Source organism: Fistularia commersonii, chromosome 2 (assembly GCF_037954325.1).
Source record: "Fistularia commersonii isolate RoL2024-O1a breed Wild chromosome 2, RoL_Fcom_v1.0, whole genome shotgun sequence".
Taxonomy (NCBI): domain Eukaryota; kingdom Metazoa; phylum Chordata; class Actinopteri; order Syngnathiformes; family Fistulariidae; genus Fistularia; species Fistularia commersonii.
The window spans coordinates 15,708,582-15,732,953 of record NC_141285.1 but is presented as its reverse complement, the minus strand read 5'-3'; the positions used below and the strand labels follow the sequence as shown (position 1 = coordinate 15,732,953).

The 24,372-nt window shown below is 39.9% G+C and overlaps 1 protein-coding gene across 2 annotated transcripts in view; it reads right to left on the bottom strand.

The window, feature by feature from the left end:
* Positions 1-1,932: 1,932 nt before the first annotated feature.
* The window catches only part of marchf8 (membrane-associated ring finger (C3HC4) 8), a 74,169-nt gene continuing 51,729 nt past the window's right edge, over positions 1,933-24,372 (bottom strand). Inside the window, exons 4-9 of one of the 2 annotated variants that reach the window (XM_086170068.1) lie at positions 18,358-18,437; positions 17,076-18,017; positions 12,925-13,105; positions 9,810-9,945; positions 6,970-6,984; positions 3,177-5,674 (exon numbers count right to left, since the gene is read on the bottom strand). In XM_086170068.1, the coding sequence (XP_086026194.1) occupies positions 5,370-5,674; positions 6,970-6,984; positions 9,810-9,945; positions 12,925-13,105; positions 17,076-18,017; positions 18,358-18,437 (1,659 nt within the window). In that variant the 3' untranslated portion in view covers positions 3,177-5,369. Of the gene's footprint in view, positions 5,675-6,969; positions 6,985-9,809; positions 9,946-12,924; positions 13,106-17,075; positions 18,328-18,357; positions 18,438-24,372 lie in introns of those variants that run through there. The other variant, XM_086170067.1, reaches the window with a different exon arrangement.

The following is a 24,372-nucleotide window of genomic DNA, read 5'->3' as shown; positions in this document are numbered from 1 at the left end:
GTAACCAGACAACTCAAACTCTGGACTCTGGATTCAGAGGGTGTCTTGCATGAGAGCGGGTATGCCACATACAGCACACCTGCCCTCATGCTTCTCGGTCTGGCAATGAGACGGAGTACAAAGCTGCTAAGTACCAACTGAAGAAGGCCATCAGAGCAGCCAAGAGGTAGTACAGAGAGAAGCTGGATAGCTTCCACTCCACTGCTGACCTTGGGTGGATGTGGCAAGGCCTGCAAGGACTACAAGTCCACCGCCAGCATCTGCATTACCATAGACAACCTGCCAGACGACCTCAACAACTTCTACAGCCACTTTTAGAACCCCAACCATAACACAGAGGTGAGTCACACACACAATGAGACCCCCCCCCCCCCCCACGCTTCCTCCCTCCCGACAGCATCATCTGCCCAGGTATGCCAAGCGCTGAGAAGGATCAACCCCTGCAGGCAGCCGGAACGGACATCATCCCGGGTCATACCCTTAGACCTTGTGCCAATGGGTTGGCTGATGTTCTCACCGCAATCTTCAACCTCTCCCTCAGCAAGAGCACCGTCCCCACCTGCTTCAAGAACACAACCATTGTCCCCCTCCCCAAGAGGAGCCCATCCCTGCCTGAATGACAACAGGCCAGTAGCACTCACTCTGATCATCATGAAGTGCTTCGAGACTGTGGTCCTGGCTCACATTTAGAACGACATCTCGGAAACCCTGGACCCCCTGCAATTCGCATACCAACCCAACAGGTCCACCTCAGATGCCATAGCCGCCACCCTCCACTACTCCCTCTCCAAAACTAAATAACAACTCCGTGGGCACTCCCCAAGGATGTGTCCTCAGCCCCATTCTCTACACCTTGTTCACCCATGACTGTGTCGCCTCCCATGAGGACGTCATTCGACACTGCAGTGATAGGACAAGTCACCGATGGAGATGAAGCCGCCTCAGAACAGAGGTGACCAGTCTGGTGAAGTGGTGAGAGGATAACAATCTCACCCTCCACAGGGACAAGACCAAGGAGATGATAGTGGACATAAGGAAGGAGAGGAGACCTCATCAGCCACTGCTCCTCCAAGGTCTTTAGGTTGAGATGGTGAGCAGCTTTAAATACCTGGGTGTCCACATAAGTGAGGACCTCCCCTGGTCGTTCAAAACCACACAGACAGTCAGGAGGGCTCAACAATGACTGTATTTCCTGAGAAGGCTTAGGAGGTTTGGCATGTCACCTAAGATCCTCAGCAACTTCTACAGCTGCACTGTTAGAAGCATCCTAACCAGCTGCACCACTGCTCAGGACCGCAGATGCCTGCATCAAGTGGTGAAGACTGCAGAGAGGATCACCAGAACCCCACTGCCTTCGCTGCCGAGCATCTACCACTGCAGAGTCCACAGGAGAGCTGCCTCCACTGCGAAAGACCACGCCCAACCCATGAGTTGTTCACACTTCAACAGGTACAGGCATGTGAAATGTAGAATTACACGATTCAATAACTTGTTCCACCCAACTGGCATCAGACACTAAAATAGCTGACATTCATTCTTCTGCCTGCACGTGTAAAGTCTACGGCCAATTAATTTGCACTTATCCTTGCACCTGCACTCTGAGTTGCACAAGCTGCACTCAAACGTCTTATTGCATTGTATTCTACTCACTGTTGTATTGCAATGTTCACAGTCATATCTAAAATCATATTTATAATTTTTATACTCTTCTACCAGCACATATCCCAGTGCACTGTGGACAGCAAAGTAGGAATTTCACTGTACAGGAAAACTCGTTTCTACACTGTACCTGTGACAGTACACGCTTTGAATCTTGAATCTTTGAAAGACTCATTAGTATTTTGACAGAATATAGAATCATTATTTAAGTGACCCCGAATCACACTGTTTATAATGTATGCAACAATGAACAAGCTTTAAAAAGGACACCCATTGAAAGCAACTTAATTTTTATTTGGTTGATCTTTTGAATTCTACATACTTTGTTCAAACATGGGAAATTAAACAGAAAACATATCAATATTTATTTTAAAAACAGATGTACTTTTACCAAAGTTTTTACAGTTACTATACCAAAGTAAATTCACAGATTTTTTTTTGTGGAATGATACAAGACAGAGGAAACAGTCATAAATGTTCAAGTCCAGTCAGTAGTAAACAAATGTAGCTTTATGCAGGTTCATCTTTTCCCAGACATGACTGATGGAAGAGACAGCTTCGAGACAAGAACAGAAAGATGTAATTAAACATAAAACACTGACTGCTGAGAAATTACATTCTTCTCAAGAGGGTAAGAAATTTGGGGAGAACTTGGGATGAAACAGTCCATAAAGAAAGACAGAAAATAACAATTGCTCCGAAAATGGAAAAAGTGCCAAAGTGAGGTACTAAACATCGGCAGTACCTCCTCTACTCTTTTGTCTCAGACCTCATAAAAGGAGCCAGCTCCTACAAGGAGAATGTAAAAAAAAAAAAACGCAATCTACAGTTTTTCCACTAATCATCCATCTTAATGAGTATTTCTCAATATTTCACTTTTTATGTCAGTAACAATGAACATGTATGACTAAATATTAAAATATGGATTAAGACATTAATTCCATATTACATAAAAAATGACTTTATCCAGATGTTATCTCGGTGACAAAGCAAAGAAAAACAAAGAGGTATTTATGCCTGAGAAAAGAAAGCGCCAAATCATGTTGAATAACTTTGCTAATGAAAAGGGGCTTAATGAGCAATTTGTAGGTTTTCCTTTTGAAAATAAATAGGACACACACAAAAAAAAAATCATTTTATACCCAGAGGATACATTAGACATTAAAAATCAGTATAGAACTATAGAACAGACCAAAAACAAAAAGGGTAATTGCACTTTTTATCTGTCTAATTGCAAAGAGCCTCCTGGGTACATAAGTTTGAGAGAAGCTTCCCATTACTAGATGTTAAAAATTGACACACCTTAACTCAAATTATATCATATAGAGAAATGATGTTAAGACTTTGAATCTCACCACTGGGGCATTAACAGAAAAATGGTATGTAATGCTTGAAAAAGAGGTGGGGAAAAAAACAACCCACAGATTTAACTTATTGCTGCTGAGCAGTAAATATTACGTGCGGTATGTCGTCAGACCATCGCTCTTCACAAAGAATGCATTGATATCACAGACAGCTTTTTTTCCTTTCATTTTTTTTTTTATTTAAAAAGGTGTGTTGCTGGAATGGCTGGGAAGCTCAACATGAGCCCGGTGTTGACTGCTGTGCTTCAATACACGAAAAACCACTTACAACCCACTGTAAGCCAAATAAGCATCGCCCTGAGAAATGAACTGCTGCCTACCTCTGCCTGCGTCTTCCGCTTCACACCAGCAGGTGATGCTGCAATTGGTGCCCAAGTCAGTGATGGCACACACACACAGACACACACGCCTATGTGACACAGGCTCTATCCCATTTGTGTGTTGCATTGCTTTAGTTGCAGAATATTAAGAGACTAACGTGTGGGCCTACAGTGAAAATCACAATAATGAAATAATGCTGTCAAATCTTAGGCGGCGAGTTGCTGTGCTTCTTGTCAAAGTACGAGAAGCCACTTTTTGGCCATATGTGAGGAAAAAACAACTCACATGAAATAGAAGAAGCAACATGCTGGTTGTTTCGTGATTAAGTTCTAAACTACAAAATCCACCATGTGACAAGTCTGGCAACACATTCATTGAAACAGAGGACTTTTGAGTCGCAGGGATTATTGGAAATGATCCTGTAAATTGTATCCAAACATTCAATGTATAACGAGCACCTCAAACTCAGAATTTTACTGATTTTGATGAACAAATGATCCACGCAGCAAAAAATAAGCAAAACTATTTGTTTTGCTTAAGGATTTGCACAACAGAGGCAGAGGGAAGAACAGACTGTCAATAGGCAGCTGAGGATTTCTCAAGTCATATTCCATGACTGAGTAACATATTAATTAACTGCAGATTGAATATCAGACAATAAGTATTGTCATTCATATGATAGAAAAACAAGAAGCGATGACAGTTACACTTAAAGGCTCTCACTATGATCTTGGGACCTGTAAAAAAATGTTTTATAAAACACGCGCACACACACACACACACACACACACACACACACACACACACACGTATGTATGTGTGTATATATACATATATATATATATACACACACACACACACATATATGTGTGTGTGTATATATATATATACATACATATATAAACACATATGCGTATATGCACACACACACACATATATATATATTCACACACATATACATGCATACACATATATATGCATACATATGTGCAACATTTTTTTAAGTTTACATTCTAGAAGCCTTTAAAAAGTGTTTGTGTTTGGGTGAAGATGCCAGAGCCTTGGCCCAAGTACTATTTAGCAAACACACATTATACTCCTCCTCGAGCTGTCAAAGCGCTCCTATCCTGCAGGTGTGGTCTTTAGCCAGCCTGAAATTCCTTTCTATCATCCATGGACGTATTCAGAAGTATTTGCGCATATTTGGAATTGCAATGAAATATAAATCAGGAAACAATAATTTCCACACATGTATGAGTATATACTCCTTGTACAAAATGGGCCTTAATTCATATTAAACAAAACGAAGGATCTAAGAAGAAAAAAATACTCCATGAACTACGAAACAAAAGCGCATTGATGCATGTTGACGTTTTAGCCTGGGCAGATCCCTGCCTGTGCCAAACAAATAGATCACCCAGTGGCAAATGTGCAGGCTTACCCACCACACAATACGACTGGGGCAATAGGTGAATGTGGTACCACACACACACACACACACACACACACACACGCACGCACGCACGCACGCACGCACGCACGCCAGGTTAGCCTGGACTCAGAGGAGGTAAAAACAGACAGAACAGCCAGAGGGAATAAAAACCATTGGTGGATCTCCACAGCCATTTGTGAGTTTTTGTCAACCGTCGTCCTCTCCTGGAGATGTACAAGTGTGTGTGTGTGTTGGTACGATTCAGGCCTCTTTAGACATTTACAGAAGTCAGTAAAACAGCTCCATCCCATGTAACAGGAGAGGCAAGAGGGTGCCCAAAGGTCAGATAGGAGGACGTGAAGGGAAGGAGGAGAACATGGCCTGTCCATACCTGTGGTTCCATTTAATCTATGATAAGAGGAGGGCAGTGGATCACTTGGGTCATCAGGAGTCCGTTGCTCCACCAGCATTCCCTCACTGTGGGCTTTCTGTGTGTGTGGTGTGTGTGTGTGTGTGTGTGTGTGTGTGTGTGTGTGTGTGTGTGTGTGTGTGTGTGTGTGAAACACAACCTCCGGTAAGCTGAAGCTTGGTGCTCAGACATGGAGCACCTCCATACTGTAATCTTCTGTCTCTGTGTACTGGGAGGAGTTTGTGTCTGAATGGGTGGGAACCAGAGTTTCTTTGTTTTCCACATTTGGCTCCACGAGTGGGGGCTTCTCCAGTGCCACTTTTTTACATGTGTCTGGCCGGTTCTGGACGTATATCACCCGGTTATAAGCCTTCAGTCTCCTCCATAGATGGATGTAGACTTTGCACTGCACATACATGAACACCAGTCCACCTGTAAATCCAATGGCCACCACCACCAGCTTGGTCCAGAATGGCCATTCCAGGATACCTGGTGGGCAGACAGAGAAGTACAGACAAGAAAAAGAAAATATGGATAAGTCAAACAGCAGCTATATATCAAATTTGGTAGATTGCAAGGTGAAAAATGCAAATACCTAATAGTACACATAGAAGGATGTAAAAATTAGCTACTGTTGAATTAACATATTTTAGTGAATCATTCATTCCGTCTACATTAAAGTCTGCCTTTCATTGTATGTAGAAGCCACCATACAATGTAATTTAATGTGCTTACTATACAGACAAATGAGACAAATGGACAGACTATAAATACCCTGTACGCAGCTTGCAGAATGTTTTCTAGCATGCTAATGTTAGATGGCCCATATATGTGCTTTTGCTAGTTTTATAATTAACTTTCATCACACAAGACCAAGTTTGCTTGTTGGGGAATTTATTACTTTGTTGAGATATGATACTAGGGCTTACTGCAGGCTGCTATCACTCCAGTGTATTACACTAATCAATATTTTTCTTACACATCTCTGATCTTACTTAACCGAACCTACACCTGTCAGGTTTTCAGAATTGGAGAAAATATATGAATTCGAGAGAACAGAAATCTTTGGGGAGTAGAACATATTTTATTTACAAAGCTAAAACATGATACAAAAGAGATTTTCAATAGGGCTTAATCAATACTAGATGGGAATGGCTATATTTACAGTTTAACTTTTAAGTGTTGGACAGTCAAAGTTTTTTTCATTAAAAATATGAATGCATAGTAGAGGAATAAGGTACTGGGTTAAAGAGAACTCATTTGTAATTAATTTGTGTAACATCGCATTACTTGTAACTAATCATTCAATTTAAAAACTTGAGATACTCAGTCATTGTTTTATTCATTAGAAAAGAACCAAAAATATTGAAATACACAGCAAGCTTTGGTTATGCAGAAACCCACTGTGCAAATTTCCATCTCCGGGAGTGTGAATTTAATTTACTCTGTATTAATTTTGTGTGGCAAGAAATTAATTTGTTACTTTCACATGGGATAATTTGTTAGTGGTGTTTTTGATTCAATTAAAAGCCACAGTAACAAGACACAATAAGTCACTCTGGGTCTCAAGCGTAAGACATTCGATGAACGGACAAGAATCTAAAAAGCCTGTAAAGGAGAAGCACTATCTTTTTTTTTTATTTATCCTGGCAACAAGTCAGACTAAGGAGGGAAAGGGGCAGTGAGTGCAGTTAGAAAAGATGTGGATACATCTGACAGAAAGGCTGATGCGGTAAAACAAACTTCAAAAGTAAAAGTCAAAAGTTCAAAGGTAAAAAGTTTACCTGGGATTCTTCCGGCTGCATGAATAGAGAGAATGTAAGTATCATGTAAGACCATACATACAATATATTGATAGAGAACACAGATTGAATGTAATGCCAGATATTGTAGTTGTATATTTTGACATAATCAGTCATGTAACCAACATTTAATCTGCCGGAAAAACTCAAGTTCTTAATGAAATACGTTGAGTGTATTGGATTACAAGGAAACTGAGAAAAACAGTATTGGCTCTGTTGACTTGGTGGAGGACAAATGGGACTTGATGTATCTGGCATCGCTATAGTGATTGATCCTGGCACATCTCAGGGACTCACACGGGTCTGAATCATCAGGTCGGAATAAACAGGCACAGCCTGCTCTTCCATCTGTACAGTTTTATCAAAAGCAGCAAGTGTGTGAGCAAGGAATGAGTGACAGTGGATATCGTGCCAATAGATGCTGCAAACAGCTTATCATAAAAAGTCAAATTCCATTTTAAATGCTGGTCAGCGCTCAGATAACTGGTAAAGGATGGTCCAGATGGATGTACAAGGTAGCTCTGCCTTTAGGGGACAATAATGTACCTCAAGTAGCTCCCAGTATTTCGTCTCACACTACGGGGGTACGCCACGCCCCATTGATGAAAATATCTGCACAAAATATCTGCAAAACTACCAGTAATCTCCAGGATTACTGATAGTTTTGCATCTGCAGTCTAGGTTCCAATTCTAGACCATACTGTTTCAAAAACTGATTTACAGCAATCTAGAAAATGCATGTATTTATTACATAAGAGGTTCAAAACCTTTCTGTCGGTACGGAAAAAGGGACAATAATAGTATTGTGCCATTACAACAACCCATGCACTGTGATATGTGGAAAGTGTTCAAAGAAAATAGCAAAAAAATGCATTACATTTATTCCTTTCAGTGTTGGCCCCAAACCCCTTATTGCTCATAAGTACTTGTTTGGCAATTTGCATGGCAGTCTTTACTGTCAGAGTCAGAGTGTGACAATGAGTGACTGCAAGACTGAAAAGTTAAAAGGTGTAAAATGAAAGCTTTGCATTACAAATGAGGCAAGTTTCCTTCAATTTACCTTATCGCTGTATAGGGAAAATAAACTGAGGGTTCAGAAGGAAGAAAAACACCCCAGACAAACAAAAACAATCTCGTTTCCACGAAAGATCAGTCTCAAACTTTATATAGGGTCTGTTCAGTCGTGGCAATATCATCCCCTTTGGTGATCCCATTAACAAATGCCGTGAACACAATCGAGATGCATAGAGATGCAATTGCTGCAATATAAGGTGGTTGCAGACTTTGAGAAAGCAGATTTAAGCTTACAGCTCTAGGTCCTTTGTTATGCAGTTAAGATTACAAATCAGCATGTACTATTTTGTGTCTAAATACATGCAGAAAGTTAATTGAAGACTCTAAATTGCCCTAAAGTGTGGGAGCATGGAACACCAAATAGCTGTATGTCTATGTATGTTGACCTGTGATGGACTAGCGACTGGTCCACGCCTCTCAACCAATGGCAGTTTGGATTATCTCCAACTAAACTGTGACTGAGTACAGGACAAGACCAGGGGTGGGCAAACTATGGCCCGCGGGCCAAGTCCGTCCCGTTGTTCTTTTTAACCCGGCCCGCAAAAGATTAGTACAGAATTCGAACCTGATGTGAATGATTTAACAATTGGATCAATGAATTTCGGAGCTCAAACATGAGATTATTTAATTTTTGGAGAATTTTCCTGAGCTGAATGACACAGATTGGCTTTGTGATTTAGTCTTTACTGTGGACATAGTGACACACATGAATGAGCTGGACGTGAAGCTACAAGGGAAAAACCGGTTGTGCATGAAATGCAAGCAAACGTCAGAGCCTTCAAAACCAAGCTGGTTTTATTTTCAAAGCAAATGTCAGACAATGTTCGAGTCTGATATGTACTCTTAACAAATGTGTTTTTTTTTTTGCATCATATCTTGTGTTGACCTGGCCTGTCTGTCAAATTTTAAAAGTCAATGCAGCCCCTGAGCCAAACAGTTTGCCCACCTGGTATAGACTATAAATGAATGAATGAACTCTGGAGCTTCCTCTGAGTCTACAGGTACCTGCTAACTGAATTTCTGGTCCAGTCTTTCTTAAAATTTGTGTTGGCCTGCAAATGTGGCCGGCATCTGGTGTGTATCAAAGGACTGCTTTGGTCACCTGTCCTCTCATTTGCATGTCATCGACAATTATGTTATACAATACCTCATCGTAGAAAAAAAAAAGAAAAAGCCCATCGAGCTGAGATGCGTTAAGCATCCAGAGCAGTCTGGATTGCCTTCAAACACATTGACGATTTGATATGTCTGTATTTTTTCCTCCTTCACTGGTTTGGAAAAACAATGTATGCGTTTATTTGGTTGTGGAGCAGAAACTGAGGTCGGATCACAAGTATACACTCATAACATTCCCTCTGCTTATGGAATCACATTCTAATAGGAACACTGAATACTTTGACTAGACTATTATGGAACAGATGACTCACTGTGCAGGTTTTTAAGACTGAAAGTCTTCAATTCCCCAGTGAGCTACTGTGATGATGGGGTGGTGAAAAATACACCCATGCATAGTCCAAGAAAATTTCACACCATCCTGACTCAACACACGCACAACCGAAACTGCAATTTTACCATTGAATAATTTACATGAATGAGTCTGAGATAGTGCAAGAATGTAAATGAGAGGATGGTTTGACTGTTTTAAAAACATCACTATTAACACAGACAATGGAATAAAAAATGCTTGTGTGTGTACGTATACGTGTGTGTGTGTGTGTGTGTGTGTGTGTGTGTGTGTGTGTGCTGACCGTGCTTGATTTCATCTGCTGTCCTGTCGATTAGGACATAGAGAGACCACGCCACACAGGTGATAGCAATGACATGGAAGATGACTGAACACATGATCTTCCTCCTCTCACTTGCTGTCATCTGTAACTTCTCCCACTGCAAAAGAGAGAAAAGAAAATTGAATGACTTTCCCGTAGGTCAAATGGCGGAAACATTACTGTCACGTGCCGAAACTGGCTGAATTTACTGACCTATATTAGAAAGATATAATTTTTGGCTTGTTCTACTTAATATTCATGACAAAAAGGTGTAATTCCGGTTCTCAAAGCATGAAACCAACTCGATGTGATGGTTGAGGAAATCAAGGTTCTATTGATATTGCGATAGTTCAATATAACTACTCCTCAATTTCAGCAAACCGTTTCAAATATGGGTAGAGGTGAGTCATTTAAAAAAGGGGGGAGGGTACGTAAGTGCTTCATCTTCAACTCGGCTTCAGAAGGCTGCTGGTCTTTGACTGTCAAGTATTTATTTGAAGCCTCATAATGTTTGTATTCGTTTAATGTTGTAGTATATTGCTGCAAAGGCTAGAGGACGTTCACATGAAAATAAACAGTATTGTGAGCAACAAAGCATGCAGCAGAATACTCATTTATTCTGATAATCATGTGTTTTTACATTGTAAAAACTATAATTATAATTGCTTGCCATAGCAGTGTGGTTTGTATCTTACAGTATATATTTATGCCGGCAAATATACAGTGCGTAACTGAAAGAGAGTTGAGTGCTCACATTGCTGCACATATGGATGTGGATATACTGTTCACAAATATTATTGCAAAATAAAGGAGGGCAAGGGATGAGTGTTCCCATCCATCTCTCCCTTTCTCTCTCTCCTTTAATTTTTTTTTTGTTGATATATCATTCATCTGTCACACCTAATAATTATCACTGTTTACTTATGTAAAATAAGGCCCAATCTATACGTAGGTCAGCTTTTGTACTGTCTCAGAATCATCACAGTCTGTTTCCTTCTTGTGCGGCTAAGCAAAGCTTTTTCCAAAAATGTCTGACATTAATACTGTTTTGAAAGTTTAGTGTTAAATAAAATCTCAAATCTTCCAATTGTCCAGTTTTTTTTTTTTTACAAACTACATGAATTTTGATATTTTGGTATATTCACAAATAAAACACTGCAACAACTTTCGATTCTTTTTGTTAATTTTGACTTGACAGCAAATGTATTTTTCTGAATATCTGAAAATATCAAGTAACAGCGTCAGAACTAGTTACCTCAAAGTACTGCATAAGGAAAAACAAAAGACAGAGTATTTCAGGTTGCAATGTAAACTATTGTATGGGGTTTGAATGTCGTTTTATCCTACAGCCTGTGTGTAAATGAATAATATTTGATCCATTTTGGATCACCCAAACTTCTTTTGTTTGTCCATTACTACACTACAGAGTGTATAGTTACTGTATGCTCACTTTGACACAAAATTGAATAAAGAGAAGCCATTATCCCCCCTTTGAAAAAAAATTAAAAATATTCAGAAAAATTAATGGTGTATAGATTAGATCCAATGGCAATTTTACAGCTGCCTAAAAATAGTTTTAGAAGGTAACAATCTCAGTACATTTCAGTTGTAGTTTCCCTAGCCAGTCTAACTTTACAAAATGATCAAATCTTGTTTGATCAAGCAAATGTGATGCTTTGAGTAATTCATACATAAACACTCACAATTAAATATTATCAAAGAATATTACCCCATTTGCAAATGCATTCAACGCTTAGCCCTGTCCCATCAGCCCGAAAGCAGAACCTGCTGTTCTGCACTTCCCATTATTTATTTAATGAAAGTGTCGGTGATGCACTGACAGTGATATTCTCATATGGCACTCTGCAGGTGAAGAGTGGAATAGCTAAGTGGATGACTACTGATACTCTTCTCACGAGAATACAATTGTCAAACAGTAGCAACAAGCCACTAAGTATTTGGAACTAACAACACTATAGTGTGCTCCACTCTTTGAAAGGGAAGTGTTTGTCGCACATGGAATCTGCTAAAAGAAATACGCAGTTGCACACCCTGGTGAGAATAGGTATGTGATGGCAGAGCGTTTGACAGAGCCACCAGCTGGTGGAAAAGCAGCAAACCTAATTGACAGTGATGACAGTGCTTTTAGAAACAGCATATGTCTCTAGAACAAGAGCGGTATCATCAGCGCCCTTTTGGTTTTTGGCACTGATTTTCAAACATAACAGTTATTGTAGTTAAACTGTAAGCTCTCTTGGGTATTTTCTGGAGCAGACTGAAGTGTGTGCTAAAAACTTAATGAAGAGCATTCAGTTCCAGAGATATAGATCCAAATCCCTCATTCAGTTTTCTTAGAAAAGCCAAAATGACAGAAAAGTGGTGAAGAGGGGCCAATACGGAAGCGAGGCACACGCCAGCCACCAAGAGAGTTACGCCATCAAACTTTAGCCGCTTCTCTCTCATTGGATGAACAATACATAAGAGTGGGTCTAGGGTTACATAGACACAAAATACAGCACTACCAGAAGCAGCTCACATGTAATAAATACTCAGCGAGGACAGAAGTTGCAGTCTGAGTGTTCATGTCGTGACAACCGATTTTTCACTCATTATTAAATACTTAATTGAAAGAGAAAGATCTCAATATCATGTTGACTTATATTCTTACGTGCGAATTTTACAAATTTCCATCAGTGGCTTTCAAAAGCAATTAACACAGAAATATTTGTTTAAGCCCTCTACTGTTGCTAATGAAGGATGGACAAATTTTAATTAGAGTGTCTGTTATCTTACAAGGCACAGCAATTGATAAAGAGTTCTTAATGAAAGTGGATTGCCAATTAAAATGGATGACACGTACCACTTATTAAAACAGCTTGAAAGCTCAGTGTCGTGCTCATGTTGACAGCTTGGATTTAAACAGCTTGAAGGCTCAGTGTCATGCTCATGCTTTTGACATTTTGTGTTGCACAACAAAAGGAGTGATGCGAGATGAGTTGAGATACTTTAAAGGACAAGCATGAATTTATTTACCAGGAATGCTTTCATCGGAATGATGTCCACCTCGGATGAGCACACACACATATTGCTGTCATACCTTGCGCAGGGGTTTGAGCTTGGTCTCCATAATGAACTCGTATTTGCAGAGCTCACAGCAGCGAGTATCGGAGCTCTTGATCCATTGCTGTAGACAGGCCTGGTGGACAAAGCGCAGGCTCCCTGTACAGTGGCATGGCGTGATCAGAGGACTCTCATCATCCCCTTCACAGTGACAAATCCTGCACCGCCAGAGAACACAGTTAACTCTCAGCAAGAAAGAATGTTGGAGGAGGATAAGAATATGGAAAGGACAGATTGAAAATTACAAGGAAAGCTAATCCAGAACAGACACTATATACTAAATGGGAAATTCTGTAGTGTTTTCTGACAGCTTGTGCAGCTGCACAAGAAAGCTATGTGTTTAGATTCAAATCCACCAAGTGTTTTTGTATAATACCCTGAAAGCCAAGGACAACAAATGCTGCGTGTGTGTTAGGACAACTTGATTAAAGATATATTTGCAAATAAAAAAAAAACATTATGAAAGAGTAATCATCCGTCTTGCTTCCATAGCATAGCACTAAATTGAACAAATCTAATATCAGATGTCCAACGTTCCTTTGAGTACGCCAAAAGCAGAATTACATTTTCCTAGAATGACATCTAAGTGGAAACTCCTGAATGTCCATGTTCTTTCAGAGAATGCAGACAAGATGACCTCACTTGCCAAGTAACATTTTTTCCCTTACAGACACAATACTTCAAGGTAACTATGTAATTTCACAGTTGTTTGTGAGGTGTTCTGCCCCCAAAAACGGTTGGAAATTGTTCTGCAAGGTTCTCCTAGCACAACAGATAAGTGGAAAATGAATTTGGGTGCCCGCTGCCGTGCAAGCTTTTTTGAAATCAGACCTCTTGAAGTCCACCAAACAGACACTGTCTAAGAGGTCTGGAGGATGAGGCGTTATCCAACCACATTCAGGATAAGTGTATTTATCATTGCCTGTCTCTTCAGAAGGGGAAACTGTACTCAAATGGTTGGTGGTAAAAAGACAGAAGATGTAGACACTTGGTGAAACTGACACAGCTGTAGGTCAGTGTTAAAGGCCTTCTTAGAACAACCCATTGCCTTGAAGTAAATATTAAATCCATATTACTCAAAGAAGGCAGCAGCCATAGCTATTGCTGTCAGACTTCAATGCTGGGACTCTTACTTTCAAGCAGCTGCTCAGACTTGGACAAGAAGTCAATCAATGAGACATGAGGCCAAAACTCAGTAGCTGCTTGTTATAAAACACAACTTTTGTCTCTGGCTTGACAGGGCAAAAACAGGGGGAAAAATAACATCAAATCAAGTGTGGGCATTTCATAATGCGACTGGCAATTCATTTCAAACTATCCTTGAATCCAAATCTAAAGACGTCAATCGGTAGCTGAGAGTTCAAAGGCTGTACTAATCCAAGTTCAGGGGAGGATAACAACACATGAAGGCACACATGCATACCCACATGCTTCGGCATATGCTGAAGCGTGAGCAAGCAGGATAATAGCTATTTCCAGACTTATCTGATCTGTCCAAAGTGTTACAAGATTACATGACAAGGTAAACACAACAGATAAAAATAGATGATCTCCACTTGCTCCTCTGAAAAGGAGGAGCTGACAGGGAAGGGAGGACTGAGAGATTAAAAGATAGTAAAGACCTGACAAACATCCAAACATGGGATGTTCTTTTCAACTACTGTGAAGTTGTGGCAGCTTTTTTAACTTTTTTTTTTGCATGCGCCGTATGATGAATAACTACTTAGATTTCAAATTCAGCAAGGGATTTTCCAAGAAATTAGAAATCAGCTCTTACAAAATGTTCTTCTGCAATAAGGGCTAAGATTGTGCAAAAACTTAAGGACCAAACAAGCAAATGCAAAAAGCCCGACATTGCAACACACTGCAAGTCATCCACTCTTGCTATCACAGCCAATACACATAATAGATTAATAGTTCACCCACACCTTCCTGTACTTTGCAGCCAAATGAACTGTATCTATTCCAGCAGCAGCACATTGCATTTGGCATTGGAGGGAAGTTAAAATTTAATTTGTGACGCTTGAGCAGTGAAACACATGCCCTGTTTAATACTGAAATGGAAGTGGCGAGGCTATGTTGGATCAACATTAAGATGGGAGAAACGAAACAAAACAAAGTAAGGATATCAAAGCACCACAAGCTGAGAGGGAAACAAGCTCAGCAAAATTATTGCCGAGGCGATGCATTCACTTCCTTCCCTGTCTCTCTTGTTAGTTTCCCTTTTACTTTTTCCCCTATGGCATCTCTGCACTCATCTCTCAATGTGTGCATTCCTCCAGCTATTACTTTCCCTCGATGACAAATGTTTATGCATTTATTTTTCATTAATTTTTTTTCTTTCAACACAGATCTGTGTTGCGTTTTTACGAAACCCATTATGGGAGAGTTATAAAGCGGAATTCATTTCTTCTTTATGTTCACTCTGAGCTGCGTCTCCTGCAGTGAGTAGAAATTACACTGTTCATGGAACAGAGTGCAGCTCAATTAGCTTTGAGTCCAAAGGAGACCATCACCCCTTTTTCTTTGCATGTCTTCTTGCTGTAAAGGGCACCTCTCTGTGTCGTAAGGGAGACCCAGACACATTTCCATTTGGAAGAGTAGGCATGTCTTTAGATAAAAAGATACATTTTTGCTGGTTTCACACATTACTCTAATCCTTCAAACAATGGACAGCATATCCTTTGCCAGTCTTACCTGGTCAAATTGCAGCCTATTTAGTAGTTCAGCATTTGTGCTATTGTTGACCATACCACAGGCTTATTTTGAGCAAAAGCAGGCTCACATTAGTTAGGAGGAGGACTGAAAACTTGAGGGTCTAAATGTCACTTTAGAAACATTTGTTGACTAATTGACCAGCACTCATCAACACTATTCCTTTATCTGTGTCTAATTTTGGTAGAAATATAGTTATTATGTCTGTAATGATAAGCTCAAGCCTTTAGGCCCATGATGCATTCATTTAGATATTACTGGAAAGATTTAAGGGCAGGAGAACCTCCCCTTTTCCCTAGAACTTACCCCTAACACTTTCTGAAGGGATGTCAACAATAGGACTTGTTCCTAACGTGTCAAAACATGTGAGCACGGCCTGCACGCGTGCAGGAACACACAAGGTCAGCATGTGCTCTGAGGCACAGAGCCCATGTAGACTATTTGTAGTCACTAATCTGTCTGTGGCACCTCATCTTGCCAGACCTAGGATCTTGTGTCTCTCTGAGGTTTAGGATGTATAACCTGGACTAGATGAGCTGTGCAAGCTAAGGCTGGGAAGGAGCAAAGAATTCTTTTGAAAACAACGTTCCCTTTTCTTAAAAAAGTAGCTCTCCTCAATCGACAGAGCTCCTTCAAAATGGATCGGTGAGAGGTAGATTAATGTAAAACAAAATGGTTCAAATCTTTCAATTCCATTCGCCGCTCATAATACCCTCACTGAAAAAGTAAGTCCTCTAGCAAGTATAGCCTTTGTACCGGTACCAGAAAGCCTTAACTGGGCCTACGGTTGAAAATTCACACACTTCCCCCAGACAAAAGTTCAGATTCTTCTTTCTTTCCTTTCAACTGCTCACACTGGAAAATACATGAAAAACACATAGGACAGCGCTGTTGACCAATCCAACAAGCCCAATTCGGCTTTTGCCATTTACTATCCTTAATCTTCCTCTCTAAAGCTCAAACCGCATTTCTTTTAAATTCTATACCCTATTCTCTGCCTTCCTTTCTTGTTTGTGTACACAAATATATTTTCTCCTCCACTTATTGACAAAAAGACTGCAAATATTCCTGTGCACAACATAGGAATGATCATCCATAATCAATGAAAACAGAGAAGGACCAATATAGTAAGAAACTAAATTACAGTTCCTCATGTTTGTGCTGAAAACACAACAGGTGTTGAATCAAGACAGCAGAGGAAGGGGCCTGAGGTATATGCTGAGCCTGAAGCAACTACAGGGTGTCAAAGATGCTGTATTAACGACAAAGGCCTCTATTTTAAAATCTTAGCAGGGTAGTTAAACTACAGTCTACTACTCCACAGGACTCTGGGGACATTGTAGTCTAGGGGTGGTCTGGGCTCAATTCACAGAAGGGATGAGCAGGAATTACACCATCCAGTCAGTCACGCACCTGCAGCAGTCACCAGACAATGAGTATGTCGACAGTGGCGCAGTTTTTTCTGACATAGGGGAAGGGCAGCAGTCCAGATCACAGTCCTCATCCATGAAGCATAGGGGGGCCAGAATAGCCTCTGCCCGCTGCACGGCAGTTGAATTTGAGGTTGCAGCCTGGTCCATTTTCTTCAGCGATGGACCACAGTGGTTTTCCTCAAAAAGGCAATCATCTCCAAGTAGCTCCTCAGGGACAAATTCGGCCTCAGTGCCTTCCAAGAGGGCACTAGAGGACTTGGTAATGTGAAGGCGTGAGGCATAGCTTCCCAGATCGGGGCACTGCAGGCTGGCCGAAGTCGAGGAGCGGGAGAACGGAAGGAGCAGCCGGAGAAAGTTGGAAGTTGGGGAAAGATGTGAATGATGAGGTTGCTGATAAGGATTTGGAGGAGGAGGAGGAGGGGCTGGAATATCAGGTAGAGATGGGTAGGATTCAGTACACGGGTTGTTCAGCATGTACTTGTAGTTGTTGGTAAAAGAGGGGACAAGGTAAGGGTGGGTTCGTTTTGGATTTGGGTTTTGATGCGCTGATGCTCCAGCCAGCTTGCCATTAAGTGTATATGCCCTTTGATCTGAGGCACGAGACTGAGCAGGCTCAGACTTCAGCTCCAGCTCTCCCTCAGAGCAGGTGCGATCTATAAAGTGCAGACCTCGATAAAGACTGTCCATGCGCTGTCCAACATCATTCAGAGACATTGAAAACTTGAGTGAGCCATTTGGGCAGATGTTCACCGAGGAAGGACGCAGGAGAGATAGCCAGTCTCGTTGTTTGGCGTGTTTGGAGGCCGCCAGGGCATCTGGGCCAATGGTAGTCACCGATATGCCACCTAAACCTTGAGAGGTTTTACCATTTGAATTCAAAAGTACCACAGCCGTCTGCTTCTGACAATCCTGATCCTGACTGCTTGTGTGACCAGGTACACGTATGTGTGTTTCATGAAAGGGGAGTATGAGACAGAAGGAGAAGGAGTGGAAAAGAACAAACAGAAATGGAAAAGACATCATGCTTTGAAAACAGGGATATTTGATGAAAAAATGTGGCATTAGGGGCTTTTTACCAAAGCAGGCATACACTGACCACCACCGTTTTTTTTTTTGTTTTTTTGTTTTTTTTTCCCTCATAGTCGGCTACCTCCAATCTGGGTTTCACAAAGTTTAATGAACACCCATCATGGCTTATATGGATCACCACTGGAATTTAATTCCTACGTTCATAAAAATGACAAGGTAGAGTTGATTCATACCTGCAGATATCTTGGCTCGAAGGAGACACTGACGTTCGTGAGAAGCTGCATGGAGCATTGACTGAAGTTGGACTCCCCGCCTAAAAAGCAATGAACACAGAGAGGGACAAAGCATTTTCAGACAATGAAACAGACAATGAAATCATGGCAGTCATTTAAGTGAACACAAAACAACTACTTTATTATTCAACGGCTGGATCCAAAAATTTCACATGGTGAGATGATAATAAGGAAACCCCTTTCAGTATCTGAACAAGATCTTCACTGATGGTGCATGCAACAGATGATAAAAGGGGAAAACACAATACTGACAGTAAATCTCTGTTCAAAGAAGTGTCAAGGAAAATGTGTTTCGGTACAACACAGATCACACAAAAGAAAGGGAGGGTGTGAAATGTAGAGGTGCTGAAAGAAGCACAGCTGCAGGACACTCTGCTGTCGATGTTTTCAGTTTGAACTGAGGAAAAAGCCGTACCTGTTAGGGCAAAACTGATGCACTAATAATAAAATATTCAGCATTATCAGCTACAATTTTTCATATCATTGTCCCCATCCTAAATTAACAGTCCAAACATTATCTTGTAGGATTTTCCTCCGAGTTCGTTAGTATAAAATCTTAATGACAAAATTAACTGCTGGGATCTGGGAATATGTGGATCTATATTAAGCAAAAATGGAAACTGAAAAGTGCAACTGGTTTGCTAATTCTGATTTAATTTCTTTCGTATAAAAGTATATGCCAAATTAAATTTAATTTCTGTTAAGTGCTTGTGATGACATACATTGCAGAGTGTGTTACTCTCAACGAAGGGAATCACAGTGTCGACTCGGAAAGCTTTTGCGCATTAAATCAACCAGTAAGTTAATCTCAGACCATCAAACGACATATTTTTCATTATGAAATAAAATTAGCCATTAATTTTAAAACAAGTTGCAAATAGAAACTTCATACCTAAAATATCGTGTTCAGCAGTCGGACAGTTCAACCGCCATTTTTTTTTCCTCAAACATTTGTAGTTTAAAATATGTGTATCTTCATGTTAATCATTACATTACAGTCATTTGGCAGACACTTTTAACCATAGTGACTTACAAAAGGTGCAATTCAGTCACCAAATTCATCACACACACAAATTTATATACATCTGTGTTACAGCATTAGGCATTACAGCAATCACATCCCATTTGTTTGAAAAAAAATGACTGAACAATTTATCTATACGAAAACATTCAACATTTTTTTTGGATTGCAATTGATGAAATAATTACCTCACCACGGAGGACTTAAGATAAAAATCAATCATCTAATTGGCCCGGAATCTTACTATTACCTTATAGCTTAACAGTGTCAAGATATAGATATAAGATAGATATCACAGAAGCATACAGATATTGGTCATTAATATTTGTAAGTAGCAGGGAGTTGGAAAGGTTTTTCAAAATTGCCAGTTCCCTTCACAAGGCACTTTGTCGCCTGCTAATGGTCCTCTGGTGGAGGCAGCTTGAGGATTGAGCAGGACAGTGAAGAATGGGATCTGATAATGCTGAGGTTTCTAACATAAAGAGACATGGAGCCGGTAATTTTAACAAGAAACTAATTACCTATTGATCCAAGCTCTAACTAGGGGGATTATAGCTTACAGGTTGACAAGAGTCAATACTGAATTCAATGTCCAGCCGTGGCCCTCTAACCATTTTGGGTTGGGCGTGGTCTTTTTTTCCCCCTATTTTATAGGGCAAGTCATACATCAAGTTAATTTACTTTACAGATCACCTGACCAAACATCTGAGCAAAGTCATCTCGGGGCCCTTTTGTTTTTAGTGCACAATTCCTGACAAACGTGTTGTTTCTCATGTGAATAGGGTATTGAAATGAATAAATAATCTATCCAAGTGAACAGTTTCTCAAAATCCTTTCATTTCCCCTCAAAATTATATTTCCATCCTAGTTTAAGGAGTTGCCATTGAATGCCTTTGTGTTAGGCTCCCGTGGGAGTCTGGAAAGAGTGTAAAATAAACAGACAGCTTGGTGGATGGGTGAGAGACAAAAAACAATCAGAGCAGGACAGGGTTGTTGTTATGCAACTGATGGTATATTTAACAGAAGATCGGTGGAGAAGCTCAATACTTGACGACTAAAAAGTTACCAAAACGCCATGACCAAAGCTCTAAATATCTAGATGAAAAAAGGAATTTGATGATTCTACTAATGAATCAATACGGTACACGCACTTCTCATTTCAAGGTCAGTGTGAACTCTGTCTTTGTTCATCATCCATTTAGCATCTTGTGCACTCTGGCCAAAGGATAACCATCTGTTTCTTGTTTTTCTAGCAAGGTGATAAAATAGCTCAGATGGTAATGATTAACTTCATAATGGTCTGCATGACTCTTCCCTTAATAGACAGGCTTCTGCTAAACACACACGTTCCTACATCTGCCCACTCTTGACATCTGAACAGAAATTTAGTGCAAGAAACAAATCATTTACGATAACTGCTCAAGAAATGTGGCAAATATTTACCCTTTACTTAATGGAAAGCTTTACAAAATACATTCATATTTCCCTCAAATAAAACCATGCAATACAACATATTCTCATGGACACCTGTTTGTAGTCCTGGGTAAAACAATCCCCAATTTATTATCATATCTCCTCATTTAACCTGGCTTCTTGAGCACTCACTCTCACAAACACATTATACAACAATGAATTGTCCCCTACCAGTTATTCTTTCTTTTTGCTCACCTCTGCACTGGTTGAAACACATCTCTCACTTTTCTTGCTGTACAGACGATTCAAAGAATGAAGTTAAAAAGGTAAACAAACAAACACTCTCTTCAAGAAAGCTTGTAAGTCGCTGAGGATATGTCTGAAAAGTGCGTCAGACTGCACCAGATGCTAACAATATACTTCTACAGCAAACTTAAAAACATCCTTCCTGATATCTTCAAGATATCATAACATTCCAAGCGCAAGGACGGCTTATAAATCTACATTTTTTTTTATTCTATTAAATGCTTCATTGTTTCCTAATTCATGCATGATTTCTATTTGTTATTCAATCATTTAAGTTGTGCCTTGTGTTGTTAGCTTTAGTTCCAGACCCCAGAGAGTGGTTGTGTGACAAGCAGCAAAGGTCTGTCCCACAAAACATTATAACTTTTACATAGATTTTTGTGAAATGTATAACAAACCTTTATATGCACATTGCTGCTATGCCTGCTATACTTTTCTCTTTTATATTTTGCTTTAATTCACCAAGTCAGCATGTAATGTCAGAGTGACCTTGCTGCAGGTTAAATGAATTATACAACAGTCCAATGCAAACTGTCAATATTTTCAATGTAATCACTTAATTTCTCCTGAAATAGCATCATGGCCTTCGAAGAAAACAAAACGAGACAGGACCATGAACTGAAAAATAATCTATCAACACATTTAACACCGTTAATGTATGATAAATGTTGTGCCCTTTATCAAGTGCATACATATTACCACGTTAAACTGACTAGGGAAGTCTAAATGCTCCACGGCCAAATAATACTTGAATCCTATTACCAGTTGCGAGAGACTTAAACACCACAGAAAGTGTACAGATAAGGTAAGAGGAAACGCTGGTCACAATGCAGGGGTTGTATCAATAGCGCAAGTCTTATAATCTCATTATATTGGAAACAGGGGTAAATCAGCATAACAAATTCAGTCAGAAGCAATATGGTTCCCCAACGCCAAAGGGCAGAAGGTCCCTTTTGAGAAACAAAGAGCACATTACAGCCTTAATCAGGATCACTTGGGAGGAGAGGGTCAAATAAAAAGCTTGAGGTGGAGATTGGTGCATTTTAGTGGACAATCTGCACACTTGAGACTATCTTGATTTGTGCCCACATAGCTGATTCTATGCAAGGAGCAATTGGGCGGACTTAGAGCGGCAGCAGGAGATTTTGAGGGAGATGATAAATTATGTTCCTTTGTTATTTTGATATTTCAGAAATATTGCCTTAGTGTGTAGTGTTAGATCCTTATTGAAAACGGCATTGCAGGAGAACAAAGATAAATATTTATTTTGTTAATGACCCATTTGAAGTAAATATTGATGTAGGAGTGTGTACGAGATATAACAAGTGATACCATGCACAAATGATTATATTAACAAATTTTGACATCTTCTGCCTCTCCGGTCACGTAGTGGTGTTTTATCAATGTTTGTGGTTATTTAAAGCTCACTGGTAAACAAGGTCAAAGTTGAAATTATTATTGAGTGCAGTGCTTGGTGGCAAACCTCTTCGGGACCAAAGGTTTACTTGACATTTCAAGTCATTTCATTTTGCGAAAACATTTTTGACCTTTCAGAAAAAGTCATTTTTTAAAAGACAAATAATCGTGGATGTTGACAGAACTTGGGAAGAGAAAAATTTCAAGAGGATAAAGCAGGGGCAATTTATGATTTATTTAAGATTTGTTAGATAGATATCAAAAGTACAAAGAGCTCAGATTTTTGGAAAGTCTATTTTTTTGCTGCATGTATTGGCATTAATCACTTGCATTAATTGTAAATATAATCTGTCTGCCTTAGAGATTAATGTGTGTGTCAATATCTATTTTTCAACATTCTCTGTAGGCAATCATTTACTGCTTTGCTAACAAATAGCGCATAATTCATAATTTTCCACAGAAACAAAATGTACTTTACAATGAAATTCCAAGGCAGGCATAAAATGGCAATTTGTGCATAAAAACAATGAGCAAAAACAATAATGTGTTCCAGGAAATAACAAAACCTGGGTTTTGCACTGCACAAGAGTCAGAAACACTGCAAAATTGCAGCAGCTTGAGTTTTAAAGCATCACCAGATGTTTGGCTGACGATCAACGCCAGCCCACTGAGCACTGGTTTGCTGCTTTTTGTCTTTATGAGGAGTGTAATACTTTAATTCCTCCCAAAACAGAGTAGGCAGCAGCACACACATCCCTGGCACGGTGCTAAAAGAGAGAACTGGCTTGAGCTAAGCCTCCTGACCTCGCTGGGTGAAAACTTGGCTCTAGCTCGCCAAACGGGCAATCCTCAGCCCACACTTGGTGCTCTGATAAAGCTTTTGGAGCTGCTTTTGTACATTCATCATTGACCATTTTGGTATTTACTGAAAATGCTTATTTTCACTCGATGATGCACTTCGGATGAGTTTTCCTTACACACAAATTAGATCGGGGGACGAACGCTAATGGAGGAAAGGGAGTGTGACAATATGCGTGTATTTATTTCCAAGACCGTGCACCTTTAATCCCTCTGCGTAACATGCAGGGATAAAGGCAATATCAGATTAAGAAAACTATTTACCCCATGACTAAACAGTAACACAGGTTTTTATTATGATATTACGAGAGTACAAGAGTACAAGTGACGACATTTGAGACAGATTTTACTCAGTCATCCTCAAAGATGTGAATTTGGTTTGACAAAGAAAGCACTATTTATATAGATAAAAGGTCTACATCTACTGAGGAAAAATGCACAGAAGCCAAACCTGAAGGCATATTTAGTGTTAAACCAGGCCAGATGATTTGACAGAATTAACAAATTTTTTGGGATGTTGGAGCTTTTCACATTCAAATGATCGACTGTGCTGGGATGCCAAACTGGAGAGGATATGAAATATTCCTCTTCAACAGATGCCGAACTTGTCTTATGTACAGCAATATCTTTCAAGTGGGTCAACAATTTGATTCCTTTTTGATTTGATCTGAAATGAGTTGATACGATTCAGCTTGGATCAGTGCCATGCTTCGGTGTCCTTATTTAGAACTGGCTGCAGCTCATGTGGAAATGAGTGAAAACAAATCAGTCGGTCAAAACAACTGAAAATCATAAACCTGTCAGCAACAGCTTGTACAAACCAGGCGTGAAAGACAACTGTAGCTCTTATCAGCGCTACATTTGATACATAATGTGCCTTTATTCTTTTTTATCTGCAGCTTTCAAAGATGAATTACATGACCTGAATTTTTGATCCTTTC